Here is a 26,827-nt window from a genome sequence, read left to right as displayed (position 1 = left end):
GAGGGCAGCCAGTTGGTCTGCTTCCAAAGTAAAAATCTTCTAGGAGGGTAAAAAGAAGGCATTCCCCACTCCCTCATTCTTCCTTCCTGTTTGTCCAAACCAAACACAAAGTGAACTATTCAAACAACAAGAAAGTCCTACCCAAACCTTCTGTTGCTGACAAAAGGCACCCTATGATTATTTTCCCAACGTTTCTCCTTTCTAATTAAAGAGCAAACAGAGCATTCATTTAACTATGCTTCATTAAAAAAAAAAAAGTTAAACCTTCTGTGTTAACCTCTAAAATAACTTCCACTTCGAGTCTAGAGCTTACCAACTGTACGTCTCAAGTATGCATTTCCTGGCCAGTAATACAGCTTCTCCAAGATTTAGAAGCATCCTCATGTTAATAATCCCTACCATTTTCAAGCTGTGACCTTCAAACAGCTCACACAGGCCAAGGCATGTATCTCTTCAAAGCAAAACAACAAGAAAAAGTAAACAAGCATGTGGGATTTGGAAACAATTTTGTCTCTTCTCGGAAGGAAAGGGTAAGAGACTTCCACATCTCCCATGCCCGACTAGCAAACTAACCAATTAGCAAATGGTCTGTGCAGCTTAGCAGCCTCCTCCCCGAGAATATTATCAGTGACAAGGACGGAAAAATCCTTCCAACTGTAAAATGCCAAAGCAGAGGAACCGCCTTCTCTCCCGATAGTGCCAGCCTCCCCAGGCTCAAAATCTCTGCTTAGCGATACGATCCCTAACTCGTCAGGACAACTCAGCGCAAAAGTCCACAAAAGAAATAACCCAGACTGTTTCTCCCCAGCGCTTCTTCCAGCAAAATGATTATCAGGGCCAGTCAGAAGAGGAGCAAGAAAAGTAGCAAATAACATTTTCTTTCACCAACATTAATTCTGCCCCATTTAAGTGTGTTTTGTTTTCTAGGCCTGATCGTATCCTTGAGCTGACAGGAGAGTCTGTGTGTTTCATGAGTTCTGGAGACCCTGCAATTGAACTTTCTGACGTTTTAGGCTTGAGTCTGACCACTGCATTGCATTAACAAGTTTAGATATTTAATGTAAATATGCAAAAATACTGAGAAAAATATGTAATTTGAACAGAAGAGTTTAACTTGAGATCTACTGTGAGAAAATTGATGTAAAAACAGTAGTCCCCCTGGTCACTTGCTTTAATTCCCTCCTCCAAAGCTCAGTATCTGAGTTACAATGTAACCATGGATCAAAAGAGTTCATATTTGGAAATATATTGTGTTCTGCTTTCTTACAGTAATGACAAACAGTTCTACTATATCCTACTCCAAACCATTTACTCTCTTTTATTAAGAAGCTGTACAGTTAGTGGCAGGCTGAGAGTTACGGTTAATAAACAGAAACAGATGTATCCTGACACATGATATCTCCACCTATGACAACTATATCCTGAAAAAACTGTTTCCTGCCTGAAAATAAGTCTTTGATACTCTAGACCTTCAAGCAACTTGCCTGCAATCAAAGGCAGAGGGGAAAAAAAAAATCAGAGATTTACTGGGGGAAAGACAGCAGGGTCAGACAGGAGGAGGTTATGAGGACAGAGGGAATGCTGTTGTAAACTCTCTCATCCATATACGCCCAACCATTGCAGTCTCATGAATCAGAAAAAACTGTGCTCCATTTGCTTGAAAACATGGTCACTCCCATCTCCATCTCATAAGAATAACATTTCCAAGGTGCTCCTGAATAAATGATTGAAGAATACATTTATTTAAAATCATCGCTTCATATTAGCTTTAACTATCTGGCTCATATGTGTTACTGAATGACTAACTGCTAAATATCCTACAGTCTGAAAACTCACAGAGAATTGCAGTCAGCTGCATGAGCTTATGTCCTACATAAAAATAAGTGATACAGTTCTCAATGCTACTCACCTGCCTGAGATCCAAGGTGATGGTGACCCAGTGGTACTGCCTCCCGTTCTGAATGCTGGGACTTTGCCACCAATTATTGGTACCATCAATCGCACTAGAAATTGGGTGCTGCTCTGTTTTAAAGCAAAACCATAAAAATCTCTTAAAAATATAACTCAGTGTATTTTCTCCAATACGGTACATTTATTCCATGCTGAGTACAATTATTTTCTCTCAAAGAAGTAAAAATTGAAAATCGCCTCCAGACAGGGTGACATTAGACCCTGAAGTACTTCAGGGTGATTTAAGGTATTCATACGCTCTGTTGGCCCTTTGCTCAAAGACAGTTTCACTCACGCAATAAAAAGACTAAAAAGACTAAAAAGACTAAGTATTTGACCCAATACACCCTGCATTCACAGGAAGGGTCAAAAAGAACCACACAAAGCAATTTAAAAAAAAAAAAAAAAAAAAAGGAGCTTGCCTTTGGGATTAGCACTGTTGCGGTCACAGACACGGCACTGGGCGTTGCGCAGAGGCCGTCCTGGGACATGCTCCACCAACTTGCAGAACATCTCCGGCCCCTGTTCCCCGCAGGTGGCGTTGGTGGAGATATGGGCGTTGCTGGCCAGGTTGAGGATGGCAGGGAATAGACCTTTAGATAAGGAAGTCAACATTGTCAGTCTTTCTCACAGTGAGGCAAGCAAAAAATAATCATGGTTCTGAGACACATCTCTCACGTTCCTCATAGAAACCCTGGATGTTTAAAACAATCTTTTTTTCATCATACTTGTATCTCATAGAAACAAATACGATGAAAAAAAGATTGTTTTATGAAAAAAATTATCATACCATACTGACTCCCACCATAGCAATTGACAGGTCTCCCATCGTGCCCCCCCCCTCCATCCCTGCCCACCCCTGGCCTCCCCCCACCCAGCCCAGCCCAGGGCCATCAGTCGCTGCCCCAGGACACCGCAGCGGTGCCGGTGCCGGCTCCAGCCCTGTGGCAGTGCCTGACGCTCCCCGGGCTGGGCTGCCCTCCACCGCCCGGGGCCCTTTGCCCCGGGGCAGGGTGGGGATGAGCCCTGGTGGCCAGGCCTGACACAGGCCCCAGCAGCCCCGGGTGCCCCGATAGCAGTAACCCAACTCCACATTTGGGTGCTTCGCTACTGAGGAACGCAAGAGTTCGTTTTCTAAAGTTACTAAATCATCTTTTCACAGCGTGAATTTATCAGAAGTAGGAGGCAAGCTGGCCTTCTGCCGGAAGAGATTAGGCGCTATATAGCAAGCACTCTGTTGGTGTGGAAAATGACATTTAACTGGAAGTCTCAGAAGCAGAAATACGAGTGACTTGAACCACACACTCCGAACTTTCAAGTTTTACAAAGATTGCATTTTAGACCTTTGCTCTCGGCTTTTCCGAAGTCAATGTAAAGTCTAAGGGCAATATTGCTTGCTGTTTATTAATCTTTACACAAACACTTTACAGTCCTTCCAAATAGTGTTGCTCTCATGCACTAGAATAATGAAACAATAGATGAATGCTTTGAGGCTTACTGCTACCAGATCTGGAATTCTTAGTATTTCTAAAAGGAATGAGGTTTTATTTTAGCTTGAAGGCTACTGATAAAATTTAAAGAATACTCCATGCGACAGGAAGATGTTAAGCACAGCTCCTCCGCAAATGCGTGGTATCATTTTCCAGCTTTGCTTCCTGAGCTAAAAACCTCTTATTTCTGGCACAATTACATTTGCATTTATCTCTGTAACAATTAAGAGGTACTCCTTTTCTACTCAGAGGTAACTTTGAAAAAGAGAAACAATTTTGGAAAAAACAATCCTGTGTTTAGAAATTAAACACAACGGGCTGAAATCAAAGCTAGAGCCCTCGTATAGCATATTAAGAGCACTATAAGAATTGCTACTGTTGCAATAGTGAGGTATTAAAGCCCCATGTTCTGAAAAGGTGTATGTGTGAATGTGTGTGTATATATATATGTACACATATATGTATATGTGTGTGTGTGTATATATATATGTACGCATGTATACATTTATTCTAAGGAATTCCGCATACAGAAAGAAAAAAATCCAGTCATGTTGTGTATGTTTGTATATGCCTTTTCTTTCTCTAGTAAAACTATATGAATTCTTTCACTTCATTAATCTACAACATATATAGGATTGTAATATTAGTGGTCTGTTTTTCTTAGCCGTACATCTCAACATGGCAAAGTTCAGTATTCCTTTAACTTAATCAAAAAGTTTGCCTATGCAGTAATTGCATTACCTTGGAAAGCCCGGAGAAAAGTTTTAGTGCTATTTAAATCTTGACTTCAGCTTTTGAAAACATGGCTAAATCTTAACCTTGTTTACCACAGTATGTATAATATACAGTGTGTTTTCAATCGTGCTATACTCAAAACATTAGAAGAGAGAGGCAGAGCTTTCTATTTTCTCAAATCCTTAACTCATTTAAGCTAAATCTAGACTAGACCATATTCCTTGTTCTCATTATACCCCAAATTTGAGGCAGATGGGAACACTGAAGACAATACTATTGACCACTTTGGTGAGGATATTCTTCTGGTAACATGTATGCTGCACTGTCTCCTTTCACTTCTTGCAGTATTGGTGCAGTATCACTCTAGACTTGCAGCTGAAGGCAAAGGAGAAAGGAGTTTTCTTACTAGATGAGAAAACTCACTGATGAAAGAGGGCACCCTCTTTTACATTACTCGCTAACGATATAAAATCTTCTGCATTCAGTATTCATTGCCACTCACATAGGTGTCTTATCAGCCAAGTCTTCAAGAGCTACCCCATTACTAACTTCCCAGGTCATTCATTGCATTCACTCATGCTACAGAAGAGCCCTACCACTGATTTCCAAGGTCATTTGTTACAGCGTCATAATGCGCCTTCAACAACCTTCAGTCACAGGATTTGTGTCAAAGGAAAAGTGAAGCTATAAAGAAACAGCGCTAATGGCAATCACTGTGCTGGAAAAGTTTCATTCCAAAATCCCAGGCTCAAATCTGGTTCAAACACCATAGCAAAGCTGAATATCCTTCAGGCCATTCGCTCTGACCTCAGCCCTTTTGTCTGCTTGTCATCAAGCATCTCACTTTAACAAATTCATTGCCTGATATTGAAACGAATAATGAAATGGTGACATTAAGGTCTCACGACGAGTTTTCTGGCTCCCACAGACATAAGAGGAAAGGGCATTTCAGTCCAACTAGAGTTTTATCCCACAGTTCAAAAAAAAAAAAAACATGAGATTCTCAGTTTCATCCTGCAAGGTACTACACTTCCTCAAATCCTAATGGGTTACATTCATCTCTGATTCTCTTTTAAGGCAATCAAGTCAGTCTCCAGAGGTGTGGTCACTGGTTTCAGTGGGAGCTGAGATTAGTCTAGGAGCTGATTTATACAGAAAATCAGGGAGAAAAAAAAATCCCTTTAGAAGAAATAAATTGCATCTTTACAGCACATTGTTCCTCTCTAGTTATTCAGCCTGTTCTTAAAAGTCAAGTATTCAGAATGGGCACACCCTTTTACCAAAAAAGAAGAGAAAAATAAAAACATTCCATTAACCTTTTCAGGAGAAGAAGGGATAATAAAGAAGAATAACCACAGAATTAGCCACTTAAAGGAGCCATTTACAGATAACTAGGTGACATTGTCACCCTATCCTGCTATAAAATTCAAGTCACCATAACAGATACAAAACACTGGCAGAAGATATCATGTATCTTTAAACTGAACTTTTAGCAAATGCTATTTGGATTCTGAATGACATTGATGCAACTTTTACAGTTTATCATCTGAAGTTCAACACAAATGGTTTAGATTTACCATATTTATTCTCAACCGAACGGAAGGAAGTGCTACATACAAAATCCTCACTGTTTCCATTTTCACATTACACAATCATAGCAGGGAGGCTTGAAAGGGGCCTTGATAGATCTGCATATGAATGGCAACAATATGTAGAGAATTCAGCAGTAGATTTCTCAGCTCACCAATTTAGTTTGGTTGACTATATTCCATTTACTAAAATAACTTGCAAGCAACTTTGTAAGCCCTTGCTGTTTCATCTTTCTACCGCTGATCCCATCTCTGGGAACCACTATCCAGCATTTCACAAAAGATTACTGTAGTCCTGAGGAAAGGTAGAAGAACTGTTAAGTCCAACACATTTGCTTACTTCTGGCTGCTGGCTAGCCCTTTCATGATAAAGCAGTCTTTAGTTTGTTTTCCTTCAGTTACTCAGCAGCTGCCTTGTAGGCCAAAACCAGAGACATTCACACACCACCCCACACCAGAAAATGTTGTTGTGTATAGATGCTAATTTGACCTTAAGAAAGAATAATAATTCAGTACCAAAGTGGAACATATTATTTCCATTAAATATTCAAGCAAGTTGCTCTCACTTGTAGAGATGTGGTTTTCGTCAGATACCTGACTAAAATCTACTACAGGAAAAATGAATTACTGGAGTGCCTGAGTGTATGTTGTAAAAATTATGTTATTCAAAGCTCTCTTACAGGGGCAGAGGCAGAAAGCCCTAAGCTCAGAGAAAGAAGAGGGAATCATAAATCCCTAATAAGGTTTAGTAATGTGGATATGGCAGAATTTTTCATACTAACACTTCATAATGTTTGAGTCTTACAGAAAAGACAAGAAGGAAGAGGCAAAGTTTAGACAAATTTGTTGTAGGCATTGCTCAGCAAGCAGACCTTGTAGCGAAGGACATAATATTAACATTTCACTCAGCAAAAAAGCTTGCTCATAACAAAGCCAATTGTAATGTACGTGAATGCACCATGGTTGAACAGGTGGTCAGCACAAAGTATGCCAGGAAAAAGGAAGATAGGCAAAGAGCTTTTAAGAAGATGAGGTAGCAAACATCTCTATTTTATATGCTTCAATGTGCCAATCACCCCCATTTGTTCTGAAAGACTGGCGTAATTTGGAGCATGCAGCTTCTTGGGGCAGAGCCTTAGCGTGGATTATTCACACAAAATAATGAACCAATATACATTGTTGCCTCAGTAAAAGATATTTTCATCCAGGAGAGCTATCCTCCTATTGTAAACATAACGGCCTTATGGCCTGGGCTTCCTTAGGCATTATTCAACTTCTGTAGAAGTCTTCACAAGGTCCTTGTTACAGAGATGACTAGCGTTATCTTTCCTGGAGAGTCATTTTAATCCTTTGTGGTTTTATAAGTTTTCTTCAGCTAATTGATTTTTTTTAATCGTATGGTTACTACCAACCCATAATAAGACTACCAAGTAACCCTGAAATTTTGCCGAAAAAGGATTTCACGGATTTGGGATGTTTCTTCAGGATTCTAGGTTTCTGGCCACTCCAGGAAAATGCAAAATTTCAGATAGAACCGATGCACATGTATTGATACATTCCGGATACACTTGATTTGCTGCACGTGAGTAGATCACTTCTATTGTATTTGCATAGTAAATCTGACATCTGGACTTACTGAACATAGTGTCTACCTCAGATAGCCTGCACATACACAGAAATATCAGTGTACTTTCCAGACATTAGACTTAAACTACATTCACAGATCACAACACATATTTCCATTTCTGATATGTATGTATGACAGCCACATGCAGGTGTGATCTTCCTCTGCTGTTTAGCAAACACTCCAGACATATGTAGCCCATTGTTTATCTTCCAAAAAAAAAAAAAAAAAAACCACTTTTTCAGGTCAGCTAAGCTCCAGGCAAACAGACCTGCACAAGGCTGGATGAATTGTTGCTACAACAACAGCGCTATAATAAGATGATGTACTTCAGCAAGAGTGTGGAACCACAAAGAGCTTGATCCCGGGTGAAGCCAATATTTACATAGTGAGACTACATCTAGCTAAGCCCAAGGATGGAGATAGAATAGAGCTAAGACAGTACTGTCACGGCACATGGACAAGAACTTTGTGGAGCTGCAATTGCAGGTCTGCCAAGTTAGCTCAAACAATAGCAGTCACTTGTTTGAAGGTATAAAGATTTACTCATTAATATGTTTTTGTACAAATCTTATGGCCAATTTGGTGGCTAGCAGAGTAGATGAACACCTAGTTTAGACTGAGGAGCAAAAATTAATGCAAAGCTATTAATCCAAGATTCTCACTTTGAAAACCTTATACTTTAAGTCAGAACAGTTTTAACTAGTTAGCTTTCAGCAATCCCAGCCTCAAAGATTAAGGCTGATATTTACTTCAGTAGGGCTCTGAAGTATCTGTGTTTCTTCCTCATAAAAACAAGGTATGAGAACAGTGTGCCTAATTAAGTTTTTCTCAGAAGACTGAGGCTTTTCAGTGAGCTAGTCATATGCAGAACCCTGCTCCTGGTTTTCTACAGGAGCTGACCACCCCTATATTCCCACCAACAGCAGTAGTTATTTTCAAAGCCCTGAGCATCCTTAGGGCTGACAGTACAATTTTGCATAAAGTACACTGCTGTACCATGGTTTACTGTCTGTTATTCCTAGCAATTCCCTTCTAGATCTCAGATTAAGAGGCCAATTTTCAAATATTCGATGTAGCAGTAACAGTATACTGGAATTTGTTCTGACCCTTTGTTCTAACAGTTGTTCTTATCCTCAAAAATCCTAGACTGCTGTTATCAAAATACATGGAGAGCAAAGTTTGTGCTCCATACCCCTCAACGAACTCGAAAATCATCTGAACAACTCAGAGCTACCAACAGATGGTTCCGTTTCAGTAAAATAAGATGTTTATGTTAAATGTTCAGCCTGGTGAAGGAGATATTAATATAAAACCTATTCATTTGATGAGAAGGCCTCCTATTTGAGGATGCTGAGAAGCTCTTTCCTCCTACTAAAAAAATGCCTTAAGACATTTCAGGCCACTGGATGTACAGCAAGATCAGAATTAAACTCCAAATGCATTCTTGATTAATGACTTTTTTTTTTACAAGGGAGAAAAACTGCAAACCAAATCACTCAGGAAATTAATAGTTATTTCTCATTGTTCTGTTCCTGGACGAGGGCGAGTGGTTTTGTGCATGCTGGCAAAAATCTATAAGTTGTCTGTATTTTTGAATGTCTGTTCATTCTATCTTTGCCTACAGATGGCACATGTAAAAACTAAAAGATTCCTCAAAAGACAGATTTTCCTAGCAGAAGTACAGCTGATATTAAATCCATTTCTTCTACAAATACAGTTGTAGAAACAGAAGGAAGCATACAGCATTCTGCTTTATGTAGGCATACCTATGTCACTAAATACATTCAGTAAGCATAAGCTTAACAATAAGCTAAGCTATTACTTCTTGATATCCTGACCAACATAGCTAGCTTGAAAAAAATTCTTCCTTGTAAACCATTCACTATCTGTCTAAAATTCCCATAAAGTTCAATAAATTAGGGAGGTTTTTTTTGTCTTCTGATTTCTTTTTTTAAAGCTTATGGGAAATGAAGGCAAAAGATTATCTGAAGCCAGCCAAGAACCGAATCTAGAAGGTGACATAATGTTTTCTGGATTTTTCATCATTGTATACAATGAAGACTCTGAACCAGATTTCAGTGAGCAATTCTACTGATGCATTCAGCAAAGCATGATTTTTCCACAACTATTTTGGCTTTTTGTACTGAGTAATAAAGCAGTAATTCGCCAGTGAAAAAAGTAAATGCAACTTGAAAAAAACAAAGAGCTGATGTATGCAGTAACAATGAGCTTTTTATTTTGTCATTTCTCAGAACATAGACCCCTTCAAGTATTTCTAATCTCATTCACAAGTTAGTGTTCTAAAAAAATATAAAACAATTGACAGTTCATAACAAGCAGGCAACGTTAAAATTTGCTGACAAGCAATAAATCTTCAGTTTATTGAAAACATTTACAGAGGACTCAGTGATAGCTGTTCAGAATAGTTTGATGCACTCTGGGAAGACACAAAGAGCTAAGAACCAAAATGCAATAAAATGTCAAAGCATTAAAATGTATAAAATATGTATTAGTATTATACTGCAGAAGTTGAGGTTACATTCTTCATAACATTCTCAAAGACAGTTTTCAATAGCACAGATTTTAGTTTTAGTTGTTCAGTCTTATTCAAGTTCTAGACCAAATGAGTTTAAGGAAGAGTACTAAAACAGTCAGGCTTAGGTTCAAATTCTTTGCTTGCTCAAAAGATTTACCATGAATGTCTCAGATTTTTCTAGGCACTTATCGGAATCCAGTTCTGTAATCAGTGAATATCTGGGCTGTAGTCTGGTATCAAAACACAAAAAATCCCTAACAGTTAGCTGCAAGAATTAATGCACCCACTCCCTGTTCTTATGGTCCACAAGAAACTCAGTACTACATGCAGCCAACCTTACTGTCCATTTCGTGGAGGCATTGCCTAAAAATGTGCATCAGCTGCAGCACTGACCCATTTCAAAAGTGGAGAGCTTCACTACAAAATACACAATGCACTTACGCAGCAAGGAACTAAGTAGAAATCACTTTGAAAACTGATACGGTCCATGTCACACATTTTTTCTGCAGCCCTAAGAAAAAAATTTTAACTAGCGTAACAAAGTTTGAGGCTTACTAGGAAGTTACGGTTACGAGGAAGCAGCGCCTCTACACACTTTCAACTGTAAGTTTAGACTAGACTATTTCATATTAAAAATAAAACCTCAGTACTATGACAGACTGTAGTTTCCTGAAAACTGTCTCATGTCACTTCTTCTGTAGAAGACTACTTTGCTCTACTGGAAAGCAAAGCTGACTAATATCAATCACAGAAATGTTAGCTCAGGAGGGACTTTGAGTTTAATCAACTTAATCTATGTTGACTGTATCACCATACTCGGTGTCTACTCTGTTCTCAAAAACTTCTAAAGAGGCGCACTCCTCAACATCCCCCAAAAGTCTATGCTGGTACTTTATCACCTGAAAAGATACCAACTCTTAGACATCTTTGCAGCAAAGATGACTCATTTATGCCTGTCTTTTGCGATCCTCCTGATAACAGCTTTCCATTACCTGAAAGGCTATCAGGTCCCCTTTTCTCTTTCCAGAGGAAAGAAACAATCCTTTCAATCCCTCCTCAGTCAGTTTGCTAAACCTCTTATCCTTCTGAATTCCTGGCAGTTTGCATCTCTCCAGCAGTGGGATTCTTCAAACCTCATCAGCACCAACTGGAGTAGAATAATTTCTTCAGTACTTATGGCATTTTTGTTAATACCCCCCAGCACAGGATTTGCACTACTGTCCAGTTTGCATTCCAGTCTAAGGGCAAGATCCTTCCCTGCTGTACTGCTGCCTACCCAGCCACAAAAGGGACAAGTACGATCTACAGCAGCCAGGGCGACAAGCTCAGGTTATCTGTAAAACAGATTACTTTGCAGCCACTTATTGAATGCTCTCAACCCTTTGCTTTTAGAAAAAACTGCTGATTATTTTACAGTTCTGATGTCATAACTTTTGCAAATGAAATTGAACACATGCCCCTGAAGGAGGAACAGGGATGCATCGCATCGCGGTAAATGTGACCAAAAATACTCCACTTGAACCCTGCAAGCTGCTAGAGCACGAACAGCTACAGACCACCAGAGCCTGTCCCTTCCTCTGCCCAAATGAGGAAGGGCTTCACTGCCAAACATTTTCTGTTGCTTATGTGCATTGAACAGAATTAATGAGAGCCTTAACATAGACACAGCACCAGCAGCAATAAACATTTAACTACTGGATCTGTCCGGGGCTAGATCATGTGCTAATTAACAGCCAATGCTCAGAAATCTATTTGAAAGAAGTGTAACACTGCAAATAAAGATGCATTCTCTCAAATTTAGAAACAGAAAGACCACAAGTTTGCTTACTCAAGAACAAACATCAGCTGTACTATTTCCCTCCATTAGTTTCCTTCATGTAGTTCGTGAAGGTTAAAAAGGACAGTCTAAGATAATTTGCATGCCTGCCTTCATTTTCTCAAACATCAGCATACAGCCAGGCTGATGATCAAAACGAAGCAAAGAATTTGAACAGGGAAGAATTCCCCGCCCCCATCCAAAAAAAGAAAGCCCTGAACCTTAATAAAATTTTACATTCCAAAGTGTAAGAAGCATGGACAGCATAAAAGGCAATGTAAAACTAAGGGTAAAAGAAGAGAGAAAAAAGCATTACACCCCATTCAAGTCTTAACTGGAAGATGCTAGGTATCCCTTCATGCAGTACCAGAGGATGGGGAGTTCAGGTTTTGGAATGACTGTGCTCACTGAAAAACTTCCACGATGAGGAAAAATGCAGACTTCCAGATTAAATGTTTAGAAGAACAGGGGGCCAAGCAATGCGAACACATCTACACAAGAGACTGAAGCTTGTCACCTGTTAGCTACACAATCTATTATACCAAGCATGAGGCTTTTAATACCATAGACAGACTCATAAGGGAAGACGGGCCATGGTAAATATTGCATTTCTAACTTGGTAGCACTTGACTTCATAACCTAAAGGATGTGATTCTTGTGTTAGTGTTTAGACTAAACTACTGTATGACATATCTTGTGCTCTGGGCTTGAAAACCTAGAATGAGATCATGCAGAGACCCTGTCATAGTGTATACACACAAAAGGGAAGTAGAGAGCAGAAAGAAGGAAAGATATGGGTAAATTTGGCATTTAACTCTGGCTATTTGATTATTCTAAAGGAGGGGGAACATTTTTTGGTACGTTAAAGGGAAAAAGTGACATTAAATTCTGTTTACCAGCCTCCAACATATCAATGTCCCATTGCATAACATTGAAGAAGTTGAGCAACTTGCTTTCAGTATCATGTAGATATCCCTGCAGCACGCTACCCCGCTTCCCAAAGTAGTGCTTGTCGTATTTGACAGCCTTTAGCTGAAAACTCAGCATTTTGAGGGAATAAAAAATATACCGGGGAATACAATAAATTTAATAACTTACACTGCAACCCTATATGTTATTTCTAGCTTCATGGTTTCATCCTTAACAAATTTCAAAGACCTGAGGCAAAAGATTGAAGTTTGGGTTCTTGGGGATAAAAGAAGAATCAAAACTTTCATCACAGAAATTTCTCAGTAACTTCAAAATTAGCATTAATTACCCACTTTCCTTCAACTAAAAAAGATACATTTGTGGACATGTTCAAAGAGAGAAAATTGAAGGTATAATTTCACTTCGCAGAAGAATGGTTGAGTATAGAAAAGTGGGACTAAAGGATGGGGAAGGATAAGCCAACAGTCAAAGAGATAAATACCACTAATGCTGCTGAAAACAGTCATTTCATATATGCAAATCTACTGTATCTACTAAAGTCCAGTTTTAGGTTAATGTTAGGAAAATAAATCCTGTTTATAAAATGTAGTGCATAGCTGTGTTATATTCCAAGGGAAGCAGGTTCAGCTTTAAGAAAACCCAACAGCCTGCCAAACTGGTCTTCTGGCCAATACCAGCTAGGTGCTGTACACAGCCCAGATATCTGATACTGCTCGCCCTGCGGGTAATTCACAGGCTTCCCAAAGGCACTGGGGGTAGTGGGAAGTTTGATTTTTGACCATCAGGCATTTCCATCTTTCCCTCGCTGCTGCTGCTGCCGCCTCAGCCTTGCAGCACAGGAAGAAACTGAGGTATTACCAACGTGCAAATTCTTTCTTCAACTGTGCAGATACCCAACTTCTCTACCCTTCTTGCTAAACTTTTGGAGACAAATAAACAGTACAACACACAGTAGGTAAGTGGCTGTACAGTGAGGTGGGGTGCAGATGTATCACTATCTAGTGTACTCCTGTAGTGTCCATATTGCAAAGTCTTCTCCAGTTATTTCAGGCTGTTTCCAGATATAGAAAAGTTCTATGACGTGTGCAGAGCATAGCTGGAGACATTCTGTGATGTAGCTAGCAGATATAAGAAAAGCTAGAAAAAGCAGTCTGTGAGTAGTATTGCCAGTTCAGCTAAAAGGAACGAAATCTCAGCCTTATGTTTTGGGGATGTACAGTAATTTAGGAACAAACCACACGGAAATCTGAAGAAGGAAGAAAAGAGATGGCTAAATTTCATGGAAAAAAACAAAACAGCATAACTGATAAAAGTTACATAAAGCATACTCAAATTACTCATGTCATGAGTTTTCAAAGTATAATATTCCTTTCCTTAGGTCATGTCTCGTAAGCATTGATTTTTGTATCATGTTGGCCTGCTGAAGAATCTGCCTAGAAACTTTGTCACAGCACTTACAAACTAGAAGAGCCAAAGGTTGACAGATGGGCAGCCTGCCAAGGAAAAACAAACCTGCTAGACCATGAAATTAGCTCTTTCTTGTTCACCAATGGCTTTTTCGACACTGAGGAGTCTATATCTTTTTAGTTGTTGGATTTGGGGTTTGATTGAGCATTATATTAGCTTTTTCCTGTAGGCACCTTAATCTTGGTAACAATTTGCACTCAACCTTGAGGTAAATATAACCCAACGCTATTAAGTATTTTAGTGTCTTGTCAGTTTTTCCCCTCATATTCAGCCTAAGCAAGAATGTTAGCTTAGATGACAACATTACAGGCAGTGTGACTGGCATATCAGAGATTAGGGACCTCAGTCCCTATGACTACCTCAATAGATAGAAGTTCACCTTGCACTTCTTTCTTAACACCAACTTCCAACGTGAGCAACAGCCTTCACCGTAAATGAACAACCTGTCTGGGCTTAATCCGACTCACATTTGCGTTCATAAACGTGCACCGTTAGGCGCTTCACACCAAATCATTTATTATAATGAATAGGAAGTTGTGACTCAAATATCTATTAGTACTCCTGTGGCTCTAAATTTAGATTTATTCCCGGCAAAGTCTTAGAGACCCAAGTTTGAAGTGAATTATAAAAGCTTAAGTGGTACCAGTCATTTCTGTACTGTGATCCTGTATCACAACAGCAAAAAACTTACCATTCCTTTCCCCATGTAAGCAAAGAAAGACCCCTTGAGCTAGCTGGCATCTGCCTGTAATCATAAACCAAATCTTACAGCATGTAGTACTGCTGCAAAGGAACTTTGAAATGTATTTTTTACTGATTTCATCCAAGTGCATTCATCATCATATATAAGAACAAAGTTTATACAAGGTATTTTTCATTTTCCTAATATAAGTAAGTGTACTATCTTAATATTTGAAATTGCAGCTGCCTTAGAAGAAATTAAGTTTTCTATTTAAAGTAGAAATTTTCCATTAACTGAAAAAAAAAAAAACAGCTTAAGGGTTCTCTGGGCACCTCAGGACTACCAGCTCTCCCTCCCCACTTAGGAATCTCTGTTTTTTCAGACATACAAGTTTTCATTCCAGCAGGCACAAAGCCATTATCGGGGCGCACACAGCTCTGTATCGCTGCCAGATCTTCCGGGGTGGAAGGGAGGGCATTTCCTCCAGCTTGAATGGAGCTGAGAGGATTTGCAACTGTGTAACACTTAAGACATGCATAACTTGATCATTCCCCTTACTTCTATTGTCAAGATTTTGCAGCTCAGATTATAATGGTTAATTGGATAACTCCTCTGTGGGGTTTTTTTCCACTTACAATCAATTGTTCAGTGCGCTATAGAGGGGGCGTTTGCTCTTAGTAGCAAGTAAAACATTCTGCTACTTTCCTTCTGGGCATTTTACTCAAGGCAAAGTAAAATTGCAATTACTTTCCTGTTTATCTAAATTTGCTGATCACCAGATACACATGCAACAAATATACAGGGAGCATCTTGCTGTTAATATTTAAGTATAGAGATGCAACTCACTTGTTGTACATTATGTTTCAAACCCTCACCAGTTTCAAACCTGTACTTTATTATATTACTGTAAACATCTTCATAAAAAAAGTCAAAGGCATTTATATTCATGTACGATAAATTCCTGAAAAAGTGTAATTTTCAGTGCACAAAATCAAAGAGGAAAGAAACAACTAATATTTCAAAGTAAAGAGTTATCTTCCATACTTCCATCAATGCTCAGTATTTCAGCCATCCACATGGAATTTTAATCAAGTGTCCTGAAAGTATTTTGCCTTTGGCCTGAGAAGAAGAATGATGCATTTCAGCCCAAAGGGTAATTTTTAAGAAAAATTTAACAGTCTGGAGACCTGGAGCGGCAGCTGAAGTCCTTTAACTTCAAATTCAGCACAGCTAGTCTGACACTAATAAGAACTGCAGAGTACATTTTGGACCCTACCTTGAAACAGCCCAAATGTTCTGCTTGACTTAACATGACAAACGAAATGATTACAGAAAAGTACAGCGGCAGAAGGGGCATCAGATATTTTTCACAGAAAAGTACAGCGGCAGAAGGGGCATCAGATATTTTTCACATGTCCTCAAAAACAGAAAAGGTCAGGAGAGCTACTCAGGTTTTAGTTAGAGATCGCATCATACTGTGATTCATAGTGTATGTGGTAAATGGATAGGTTTTTCTTCTTTTGGGAAAATATCCTGACTTTCTTCTGTGACTACCCTCCTGGCCTATCACTATAATAGGCTTTTGAGCCTACCAAAGGCACTCAAACATTGATTTTGCAGTAGCCAGGGTTTGCTGTGGCAGTACAGCATTAGCACGTCCTTACTCCACATACCTGCAATAAGTGTGAGCAACCTTGCATATCACTGCAAGTAGGCAAGCAGCAGCATGGCAACTTCTGCTCCACGCCAAGATATGCACCAAATATATTTACCCACCAGTAGTCCCGATTTGTACAGTCTCCCATATTACTGCCTTGATATCATATAATATTGCCCATCACTATGGAAAGGTCTACCCTCCTTTAGTCATCACACAATTCAGTCTGAAGCTCCCTGCACATCCACATACCTCTCTTTCTGACTGCTTGCAGAGAACAGCCTTTTCCACCTCACAGAAAATCCACGTTGTACTTTGCTGATTCATTTCCCCGATTAGAAATTTTCCCATTAGAATATTACGAAATACACCAGGAACTAAGCTGCCCTTGTGAGACCACTCTGAAGCCAAGTGGTCATTCATTTGACCCTAGTGTTTGTACTTGCTGCACGCCTTTAGCAACGATAGATTTGTTCTGGAGGATGTTGGCAGACACACTGTAAACCTACTTCAAGGAAGATAAATAAGATAAATTGTAATAGGGCTTGAAAGGATTTGAGTCTTGTAAGTCTCAAATTAAAACTCATGTTTACTTCTAAACATCCATTTCAATAACATGCTGACGTTTTTGCATTAGGGAAAAAAAATATGGTTTCCAAAATGCTGATTGACCAAGTGAAAAAGTTTATTGTTAACATTCAAAAACAAGCTTTTAACAATACCCAGTTTTATTCACAAGCCACATGGTTCTAGATGCATGACATAGATTTGCTTTCTATTTGAATAAGTGTTTTTTACCCCCTAAATGAGATATATTTATCCAAGGACAATTAGTCTAATTTGCATTTATGGGATAATTTAAATTCACACTAACTCTCCTGAAGCCAGTGGAGTTCATTTGATCCCTCTGCTTCCCACTAAAATTTTTAAGTCTTTGGCACACTACAAAGGATATTTTCAGGTAGAATATTTAGTATACTTTTTAGAGACTCTACAGGCTAAAGCAAATGAATGGAATCTTTGAAATTTCAACAGCATATATTTCACAACCCTAATTTAAACCAGGGTTTCCACAGATGCTGACAATTCAAAGAAGCCTTCTCTTCAGTCTTCTGTTATCTAGCCTTTCTCAGCCAATAAAGTAGAAACAACCTAATCAGAGCCATTAGCAACACAGTCAGTCATTTACCACATTCTCCTCTTTCAACGGTGCAAGATATGAACAAAAAGGAGCACTATTAAAGAAAATATATTGCATGAATGGCCGTCCCACTGAGGATAAAACACATACTAGCTATTCATATATTTGAATAAGAAAGGTTTATAAGGGAAAACTAGACAATCTAGTGGATTCTTTTCTGTAGTCTTACTAGCAGAGAAATGCTCCCAGCAACTGGTTTTCTCACATCAGTAAAGCAACTGCCAGCAAGAGGGTAGATGTAATTTGATTAATTGGCTTTTCAAGCATAGGCCTATGACTCGTGCTGGACTCTCCTCCAATCACTCAAATACTTTGTCTAGATACTCTCTTCTGGATGCATCAGAAATAACTTCAGAGAAGTCTGCAAAGACTGTGCTTGCAATCCAAGGCCAGGAGGGCTGGTTGCGGTCAGCCACAAAAGGGACTCTCCCAGGGGGACGCGTGGTACGCCCACGCTCGGGGCCATGCACTGCACTGCCGGGTGCCCAGCTTGCCCCAGCTGCGGCCCTGAAGTTAGTCCTGGCTGACATGGTATAAATGAAACAGGAAAACTCAAGAGCCCCTGCTCCAGCCGTTCCAGAAGGAGCAGCACTCTCCTGCAGTCAAAATGCAGAGAAGTACCAACGGCTGCTTTTCTTCCCTTCTCCCTTCCACGCAGACAATTCTTTACATGCTGCTTCTTTGATCAGCTCAGTTATGTTTGGTGACAGAAGGCAAAGCTGTTAGTGAACACGTGCAGAAAACTGAATAAGCCATCAACATGAACTAGCTCAGCATCAGGAGCCACACCACTAATTCCTGTTTGCATTTATGCTTAGTAGTTGAAATCCAAGATCTGGTAAAGTCAGTATAGCTTATGCCACCAATTTCCAAAGAGCTAGGATTTTGCTGGTAAAGCACTAATTAGGTCCATGAGAAAAAAAGTATCCCATAATCAAACCAAGACTACAGAAAGTTGTTTTGAATTACTCTATACAGGCTGTGTATAGTATGCTGGTTGTAGGCAAGAAAAAATAACCATTGGAAGAAAATGTTTTCCATAAAAGCAAGCATCACAGCTTATCAAACTGACATGTACCGTATTAGGAGAACATTTTAAAGCTCTTTGTAACGCCTCCCCTGCTTTGGTCCTCCAGAACACGATGCCCTCTCCCAACTTGTACCCCACAATGGTCACTTACCCTGCTTCTGTCTCTAGCTTTGCGTAAGGTTTTTGAAGCAGTAGGTTTTTGACTGCTTCATTTTTTCAGGGCTAAGTTTTTGTAGGAGTGCAAGTCACAGTACCCCTCATCCATTCTTCCATTTTTTTCTTAAAGTCCACACATTGCTGTATTAGTGGTCCGGCATTCCCAAGCATACTCAAGCATACTAGATTACTCTTCATCTAACATTTAATTGGGGGGAGGGGGGTAATTTTTTTTAATGTGGCACCAGTCTTGAAGCATGTAAAGTGATCACAAATCACAAATTGAGATACAGTAAAAGAAAACTTTTTGGAACTCACTCCAAGATGAGCTTACTGTTAAATGCCTTTGTTACAGAAAAACACTCCAGTATTACACTGAGTTGTACCTCCTGGGTAGGAGAACAGGAACTGCAAATTTCATGCATATACATAAATCTGTGTGTAGGTATCCATGTACACATATATATGTACGAGAACATGAATTTGCAATACTTTACACTCTTCACTATTTAAAGTATCACCATTTCTTGTCAAGGAATAAGTTTGCTGAATAACAGTCTAGATCATTAGCAAGCCTTCTGAAAAAGAAGTCTTCCTCAGTCTTACGCAGAAAACTTAACTGGCTATTGATTCCACTCTCGCCCAATAGTTTGAAGAGCTGCAAATCTCCAACATTTTTTTTTAAAATGTGGATCTAATTTATACAGGATATCTCCCAGATCATTCAAAAAAACACTACTTTCCAAGCCTGTTACAATGAACATGTATATAGCTAACACCTAAATTCAGTGCGTGAAGACTGATTTGTCTCTTTATTAAGATAGGTAACTCGAATGCAGCCCATCTAGTCTCAGGTTAGTAAGAGGCTTACTGTTAAAAAAAGAATCAAGACTAAAGCATCTAAACATTAACCCAAGGCTTGGTGAAGGTGCTTATGGTATTAGTCACGTAGAAACTTTAAAGCCCAAGACAACTCAAAGCATTTTAAATTGAGCGTGGCTCATTCAACTCAACATGAAAGACCTTTCTACTTTATGGATTTAGGCATATTAACTATAGAGATCTTTCCTACTGACTCCTTCCCGCCAGACCAGTACAACAATTCCTGTAGCCTTTTAGCAAACAAAAGCTTAAACAAATATGACAGAGGAGGTAGTGGACATGGGTCTATCTTCAAGGTCATTTTGGAGCAAAACAGCAATAAAAATGCAGACAGAGCTGAGGGGAAAACAAAGTTTGCATTTCTGGAAGATTGTTTCTTAAACAGCTTTTTAACCTTTATTCTCATGCGGGAATCAAGAGGAGGACTGGATCTCACAGAACAATAAATGAGCTCGAAAGAAATTAAATTATGCTTGCAGAACAACTTTGAAATCTGAAGTTTTAATTTAAAAGAATTGGTTAGGGAATATGTCTGATGGAGTCTTTAGTGTGTTTTACAAAAACACAATGCTTTACAAAAACATCACTTGAATCTAACAAGTTAAAGCTAATAAAACAGATGGAACTGCTAAAGGCTCAGATCTACTCTATCTACATAAAGAGGGAACAGGATCTACACCAGGTAGGCTGGTAGCAAAAGACAAAACTCCTCCATCCATTAACCCACCTTAGTAAGTGCTTTGCATAGCTGGCAAGGTTGGGTCACTTGTGAAAGGGCCAGGTCAGGCCCAGCAGTGGGTGGGACTGACTGCCGAGTATGTCCCTTTGGAAGGGTCTATGAACTCTCATGGCATTTAAAACAAAAGGGATTTTAGAGAGATAGTTGGGGGGGGGAGGGAAACACACAGCTTCTTTGGTAAAATCCATGTCTCCTCTTTTGTTCTGCCAGGAGCACAAAGGAAAATTTCTTGGGAATCAGAAGCACTGACTTACATTGGGAGGAGAGGTTTAAATTATGCCCATCTATTCTCAATATTTAAGGATATCAAAGGCTTAGATTGCAACAGTATTTTTATATTGCTATACACTTCTATGGCTTTAATTTTTACCATGTTGTTTACATCTACTGTAACTAACAAAATCAAGCCTTCTAGTCTTCTCATAACAATATAGATGCATACATGTTTTAACACCTGAAAATAATGTGTACAAAATAATGACTCAATTCAGGGCAAAAGTATCTTTTTTTTTTTAAATCTTTGAAAGCTCAGAATTATTGCAAATGCATTAAAACAAAGTCCTCAATTAAAAATAATGCAAGTAAGCAATTTTAAACTAAGATAGAAGTATCTATCCTTTTTTCGCTTCAACTCACAACACCAGCCAAAGCACTGACTCAAACCTCAAAGCCAGAGTGCAGTACCCATTATACAAGGCCTTGGAGACTAGGATAAGCTCGACAGTTGCCACACTCAATACCCCAAAAATTATATAAATGAGAAATTTGATTGATGTGTGCTACAGGTTTACATCAACTAACAAATTACAGTTCCTGCAAATTGACCTAACCATTCTCATCTTGCAAAATTTCTGCATTGCACTATTCCTCTGTTTTTTCAGGAAGGGACACCTCAGCAAGGCACGCCTAGAAGAAAGCAGCTGTTCAGCCCCTTTCAAAAAAGATAAAGATTCAGGAGAGAGGCACACCCCATTTGAAAATCCTGTGCTGTAAATACCAGCAACTGATCAACGTACACTGATAATCCTGAATTTCCAGAGATGCATTTTCTAAGCCCTCAGGGAACAGGGAAAATATTTATGACAATTTTTTTATCTTTATCTTCAGTCTACTTAGAATGCTTTAATGGGCTTTTTCTCCTTCACATACCCTTGTACTCTGAGGAAACAACAAATAGCCTGTGGCTCTTCAGCACTGACTTTCTTTTAAAAGAAGTGGAAGAACTGAAATTTAGGACTCACTAAATCAAGGCCAAGCACTTAATGTTTTCTCCGAAGGTGGCCTAAGGTGTTCTGCACAGACCACCAGAATAACTGAAACTTCTTTTGGTTCTTCTGTCCTCTCACCCATGCTCAGCTCAGACTTCAATGATCAAAGTTTGTACATAGTCGAGATTCAGTACCTTTCACGTTACTCTTTTTACATTTCAGATTCCTTCCTATATGATGGAGCCTCATTTCTATTTAATACAGCATGGATGCTCCAGTCACTGGCCTCCAATGCTTAGTCTACCCAGTAACTGGCCAAGACAGACTGATGATGAGGTGCACGACATAGCCGGACAGGCGTACTGAACAGCAACCTGTTCTCACCTGACCAACCCCTTTTATCCCCTTATCCTGCTACTTTCCCACACTTGTTCCTCCCCAAACCACCTTGATTCTTCCTTCCCTGAATATCCCACAATAACCCTGGGAGGGGCCAGGGCTCCTTTCCCTGACTTAGGGTTCTCCCACCTTGTTCCTCTGTGCTCCTTCCTGTGTGTGGAGATGAGAATTTATCACATAAGTTAAACATAGCTTGGACAGTTAATACAAATCTTGTGCCCCAGCCAGCTACCCACATGAAGACCTGTGAGGGGTGTACAGGCTCACTCTGAGGCTCCTGATATAGGGAGAAAATGGGGACTTGAGGCAGTTTTGTCAAACAAGTAGTTTTTCAGCAAACCACTGCACGCACATTAAGTGAGTCTGTCTAGGACTCCTACTGTCTTTTCAGCTCAATCTCCTGTTTCACACTGCAAGTTGCAAACAGCACTGCTTCTTAAGCTTTCTACCAGTTTCAAGGGACTTGAGTTTATTTTAGTGTTTTCTTGTCAGGAAAGAATATTTATACCAATACAAGCATAGCAGACTTGTTAAAAGGAAACATTTAAAAACGAACAAAAACATTATATAGCATAGACACCTTCAAATTTCAAAAGATGTGTCTACTACTGACAGTTGAGGTTCAGGCAGAAACTGCTCCTGGGAGCAGAATATCACATAACTCTTTGCTGCAGGTTTCTTACCTGTTCCCTCAAAACATCTGGCATTTAGGATTGGTGGAAACTACTATTCAAGCCATTAGCACACATCAAACTACAATACAGTATGGCACTTCTGAAGTCCCTATGAAACAAAAGATTGCATCATACAGAAAGTGTTTGCAGAAGCAACATCTAGCTCATCCTGAAAGCCTAAGCAGATTTCATCTTAAAGTTTTAAGGTCATTCAGTAAAATTCTGAAAGTTTGGCTCTTGGTTTCAAACACAGTATCAACCCACAAGACACCTTTGAGTGAATGAGGCTGTAGTTGGGTACTAGGAACACTAAGGTTCACCTGTCTAGGCTTGTTGACTAGCAATTAAACCTAAAAAAAGGGCTCTGATACCATGCTGCCAAGTGTTCCTGCACCTACAAATAAAGCACATCAACTCTGAAGTTGAATTTACCACCCCAGACTAGACACCAAAATACCCATCTGCACTGAATGGGATGCACAGCCACTCCACCAAGTAGCGCCAGGCTTGAGTGACCCAGTAAAAAACAAGGGATAAATACAATAAAAAAAAAAACTGTCTTTCACTCCTGAATTAAGATGCCCAATTGCTGCTTGCAACAGAAGCAGAAAGCGTGGAGTTTGAGTCTCCTTCCATCTTTGACTGTCCAAACTATTAAACTACACCATCGGCTTTTCCCCTTGATCGTTCTGCTTCTGCACCCTTTAAACTTGCTGCATAGTAGCTCCATTTGAAACAGATATTTGCAGAGACTTCCTATGATCCTCCCCAAGCCCTGCATTACCTGTTGAAACAACCTGGTAATAAGACACTATTGAGAAACCAGATATGACTTGAAGCCATCCAAAGCTAAGATCTGGCCTAAATCTCCCACTTCATGGGCAAATGCTATAGCCATCAGACTTGCATGCAAACCTTACCACTTAAGTTTCAGAAAAAAAGTGACTGCTGAATGTAATGTTACAATTTGTGTATTAGTAATAACCTAAACACGCTTACTAAACCAGATTCTTGAAGCAAAGTAAGTTTGAAACCCAAATGATAGGTATGAGAAATGTCCATGTTCAGTGCTGCCCTCAGCACCTTTCTGGGGTCATTCGATATTTTGAGCAAACACTTATATTGATTCCAAAACCTCCAACAGGAACAACAGAGCAAGCTACTGCAGCACAGTAGCTTACAAAAAAAGCTGATATGAGAGGCAGCTGAGCAAAGATTAAGTCCACAACTACAGTTTGAAAATGCAAACCCAACTTTTCAAAATGAAGGGGATATTTTAATAAAACACCTGCAATTAAAATACCAACTACATTTTATAGGTGTGTAGCTATTAATCTTTAGGCTGAAAGGACTCAATCATTAGCCTTCCAAGTTGTTCAGCGTAGTAACTCTGCTACTCTTTTGCTCCTTCTCAGACTGGACTTCAGCACTTTCCAGCAGACCCTTGCATTCTCCTGTTTCCTGATTTGCTGACAGGATAAAAGCAAGCATGAACTGGAAAACAGGAAATGCTGAAATAATTCTACCAAGGCACTTTCAATGGGCATGCCAAGATACCTTTTGTCGAAACTTCTCCAATGCCCCTGCAACGATCTGAGCAATCTCTCCATCTTTACCACAAACCGCATTTCATATCATCCTGATGTTGAAAGTCTGAGCTCAAGTTGTTTATTCTCTGCAAAAACAACATAGCCATTGCAATCCGCATCACATTCTTCACATTGTTTTAGGATCAGTTATCTTGAATTCTGTTTTTTGTAAGGCAGTTATCCACCAGGGGGGTTTGATACTCGCTGCTTCCTCAGATGATCCGTGTCCTCTTGCTGAGAGCAAAAAAGAGTCTAACAACTTAATCTAATAGAAGGAATACTCTCCTGACCTGAGCTTTTAACTAGAAAAATATAAAGTAACATATTCAAATAGTTGCAGGAAAGGTGGTATAGGTATAATCAAATGTAGTAGTAGCTGCAGTCATTGATGTAAAAACATGCATTTTATCAAGATGCCTCTAGATTTGAACAGCTGTATAAAAGCCAGCATATTAGGACTAAACTCTTTGCAGGGTGACCATTGCAAGTTTTTATGAAAAAGGGTAAGGGCTCTGTCAGCTATGTTTTTCCAGCTTTAGCAAAATTCCTTTTTTAAGCTCTGTTTTAACATACACTTAAATAGGAGTTAATAGTGAAAGGAGATTATTTGATGTACCTTATGGAAAAGATAATAACGAAATGTAATTTTGCATCATGTTGTCCATCTTCTCATTTGGTTCCAAAAGTAAACTCTTCATAACCAAGGCCACGTGTATTTATTTACATGCTGAAATATATGGACTCAGCAATTCACATGGGTTTGATTTTGTGCGCTTTACCTGGAGAACGAAGTTTTGCTTGCACAATAATGTTAATAAACCTATTTGCTTTTACGGCGGTGGGTAAGCCTCCAGACGCTAAGCTCCCATACTATACCCATCTTAAAACACCACACTTCACCTTAAAGAAAATTAAGTCATGCATCTGCACAGCTTATGCCTTCCAACCATTTTCCATTCTCGGTTTTGAATAGAGACCTAACGTGGTTGGAAATTAATGTACAGGGAACAGTGATCAGTAGGAGTATTGCTTTTGAGCATGTCGAGAGCTGAACCAAGGCACAGGTGAGGTGCCCGGTCTCTCTCAGTGCTCCACCTCATAACTCAACACAGTCAACGACTGCTGGCCCAGTAGTGAGGGGTGAACTACTGCTGCTCACTAGCTTTGGGGAGACGCACAAGACAGACAGAAGCTATCCCACGCTGAACAAAGGAGGAGAGTGTGAAGTTATTTACAAAGCAAGAACCCGCCGCAGAGCGCTCCAGCATCTCAGTCGCAATGTGTTAAGTAACACATGCAAGCAAGGTAAGAAAACTTCTCTATCACTTCTCTCTGTTACATTCTTATGCTACCTCGCTTTCACGCCTGGAAAATATTTCCGATCGTCTCTTCCCGCTTGCAACAGAGCTTAGCTCGGCTTACACCGGCGACAGCGCGAGGCATCCCTCGGGCCCGACCCCTGCCCCTTCGCCAGGGGACACCGCTCCCCCCCCGGCCGGGGCCCCGCTGCCGCCCGCGGGGGCTCCGCCGCGACGGGGCGGGCGGGGGCCGCCCCCTGGGGCTTTCACCGCGCTTCGCGGCGCTTCTCGCCTCCCACAAAGGCGGTGGGCGGCCCCCGCCGCCCGGAGGAGAAAAAAAGGCTCCCGGAGGGGGAGGGCAACCGCGGAGATGGGGAGGAAGGAGGGGGGGGGGTGTGCAGGGCACAGTAAAGCAGCGGCGCGGGCGGCTCTGCCGGCCCCCAGCTCCTCTTCCCCGGCCACCCGCAGCGCGGGGTGGGGAAAGGGGCACCCCGCGAGGGCTCCCCCAAAGACACCCGGCTCGCGTCTGCAAACAAGCCATGTAAGCGCTGCACACGCACACACACAGCGAGCTGCGCACCCCCGCGGCAGCGCACCCCCCGCCCTCACCTCGGGGCTGGCCCTGCCCCGGCGCCCAGAGCAGCGAGGCCACCAGCAGCCCCAGCATCAGCCGCCCGTCGCTCCCCATCGCCGCCGCCGCCGCCGCCGGCTGCTGCCCGGCCCCCGAGCGCGCCCGCCCTTATATGCTCCCCCGCCGGCCCGGCCCGCCCCTCGCCGCGCCCGCACCGCGCACCGCGCACCCCACCGCGCACCCCACCGCTGTCCTCTGCGGCGCCTATTGGCAAGTGCTCTCAACGTGAAGCTGCGCAGGTTTTCCTCGTAAATTTGTGACACACGCACACACGCACACACACAGCCCCCCTTTGAAAATTCGTGCCCGCCCTGATGCTTTTCAAGCCTACCCGCCGCACAAACACAGCGATTCTGCCGTGTTTCTAAACTGAAATACTTCAAATGACCCGCTTTCGTCCTATCGAAAGTCTTCGTAACGTTTTAATGATCAGCAGCCTTTTGAAATTAGCATAAAATGCAAAAAAAAAAAAAGTGTAGAAATTCTCATTATTAGAGAAGTTTCAGTGAAAGTTAATTCGGATTTGGCTTTCCTATTTTTA

General features: G+C 40.6%; 1 protein-coding gene across 1 annotated transcript in view; it reads right to left on the bottom strand.

The window, feature by feature from the left end:
• LAMA1 (laminin subunit alpha 1) overlaps positions 1-26,394 on the bottom strand; it is a 108,081-nt gene extending 81,687 nt beyond the window's left edge. The window contains exons 1-3 of the mRNA XM_068932233.1: positions 26,265-26,394; positions 2,373-2,543; positions 1,910-2,022 (exon numbers count right to left, since the gene is read on the bottom strand). Coding sequence (XP_068788334.1) covers positions 1,910-2,022; positions 2,373-2,543; positions 26,265-26,343 — 363 coding nt within the window. The 5' untranslated portion in view covers positions 26,344-26,394. The remainder of the gene's footprint in view (positions 1-1,909; positions 2,023-2,372; positions 2,544-26,264) is intronic.
• Between the last annotated feature and the right edge of the window lie 433 nt (positions 26,395-26,827).

This window comes from Struthio camelus, chromosome 2 (assembly GCF_040807025.1).
Source record: "Struthio camelus isolate bStrCam1 chromosome 2, bStrCam1.hap1, whole genome shotgun sequence".
Taxonomy (NCBI): domain Eukaryota; kingdom Metazoa; phylum Chordata; class Aves; order Struthioniformes; family Struthionidae; genus Struthio; species Struthio camelus.
This window is presented reverse-complemented; position numbering and strand designations above follow the sequence as displayed.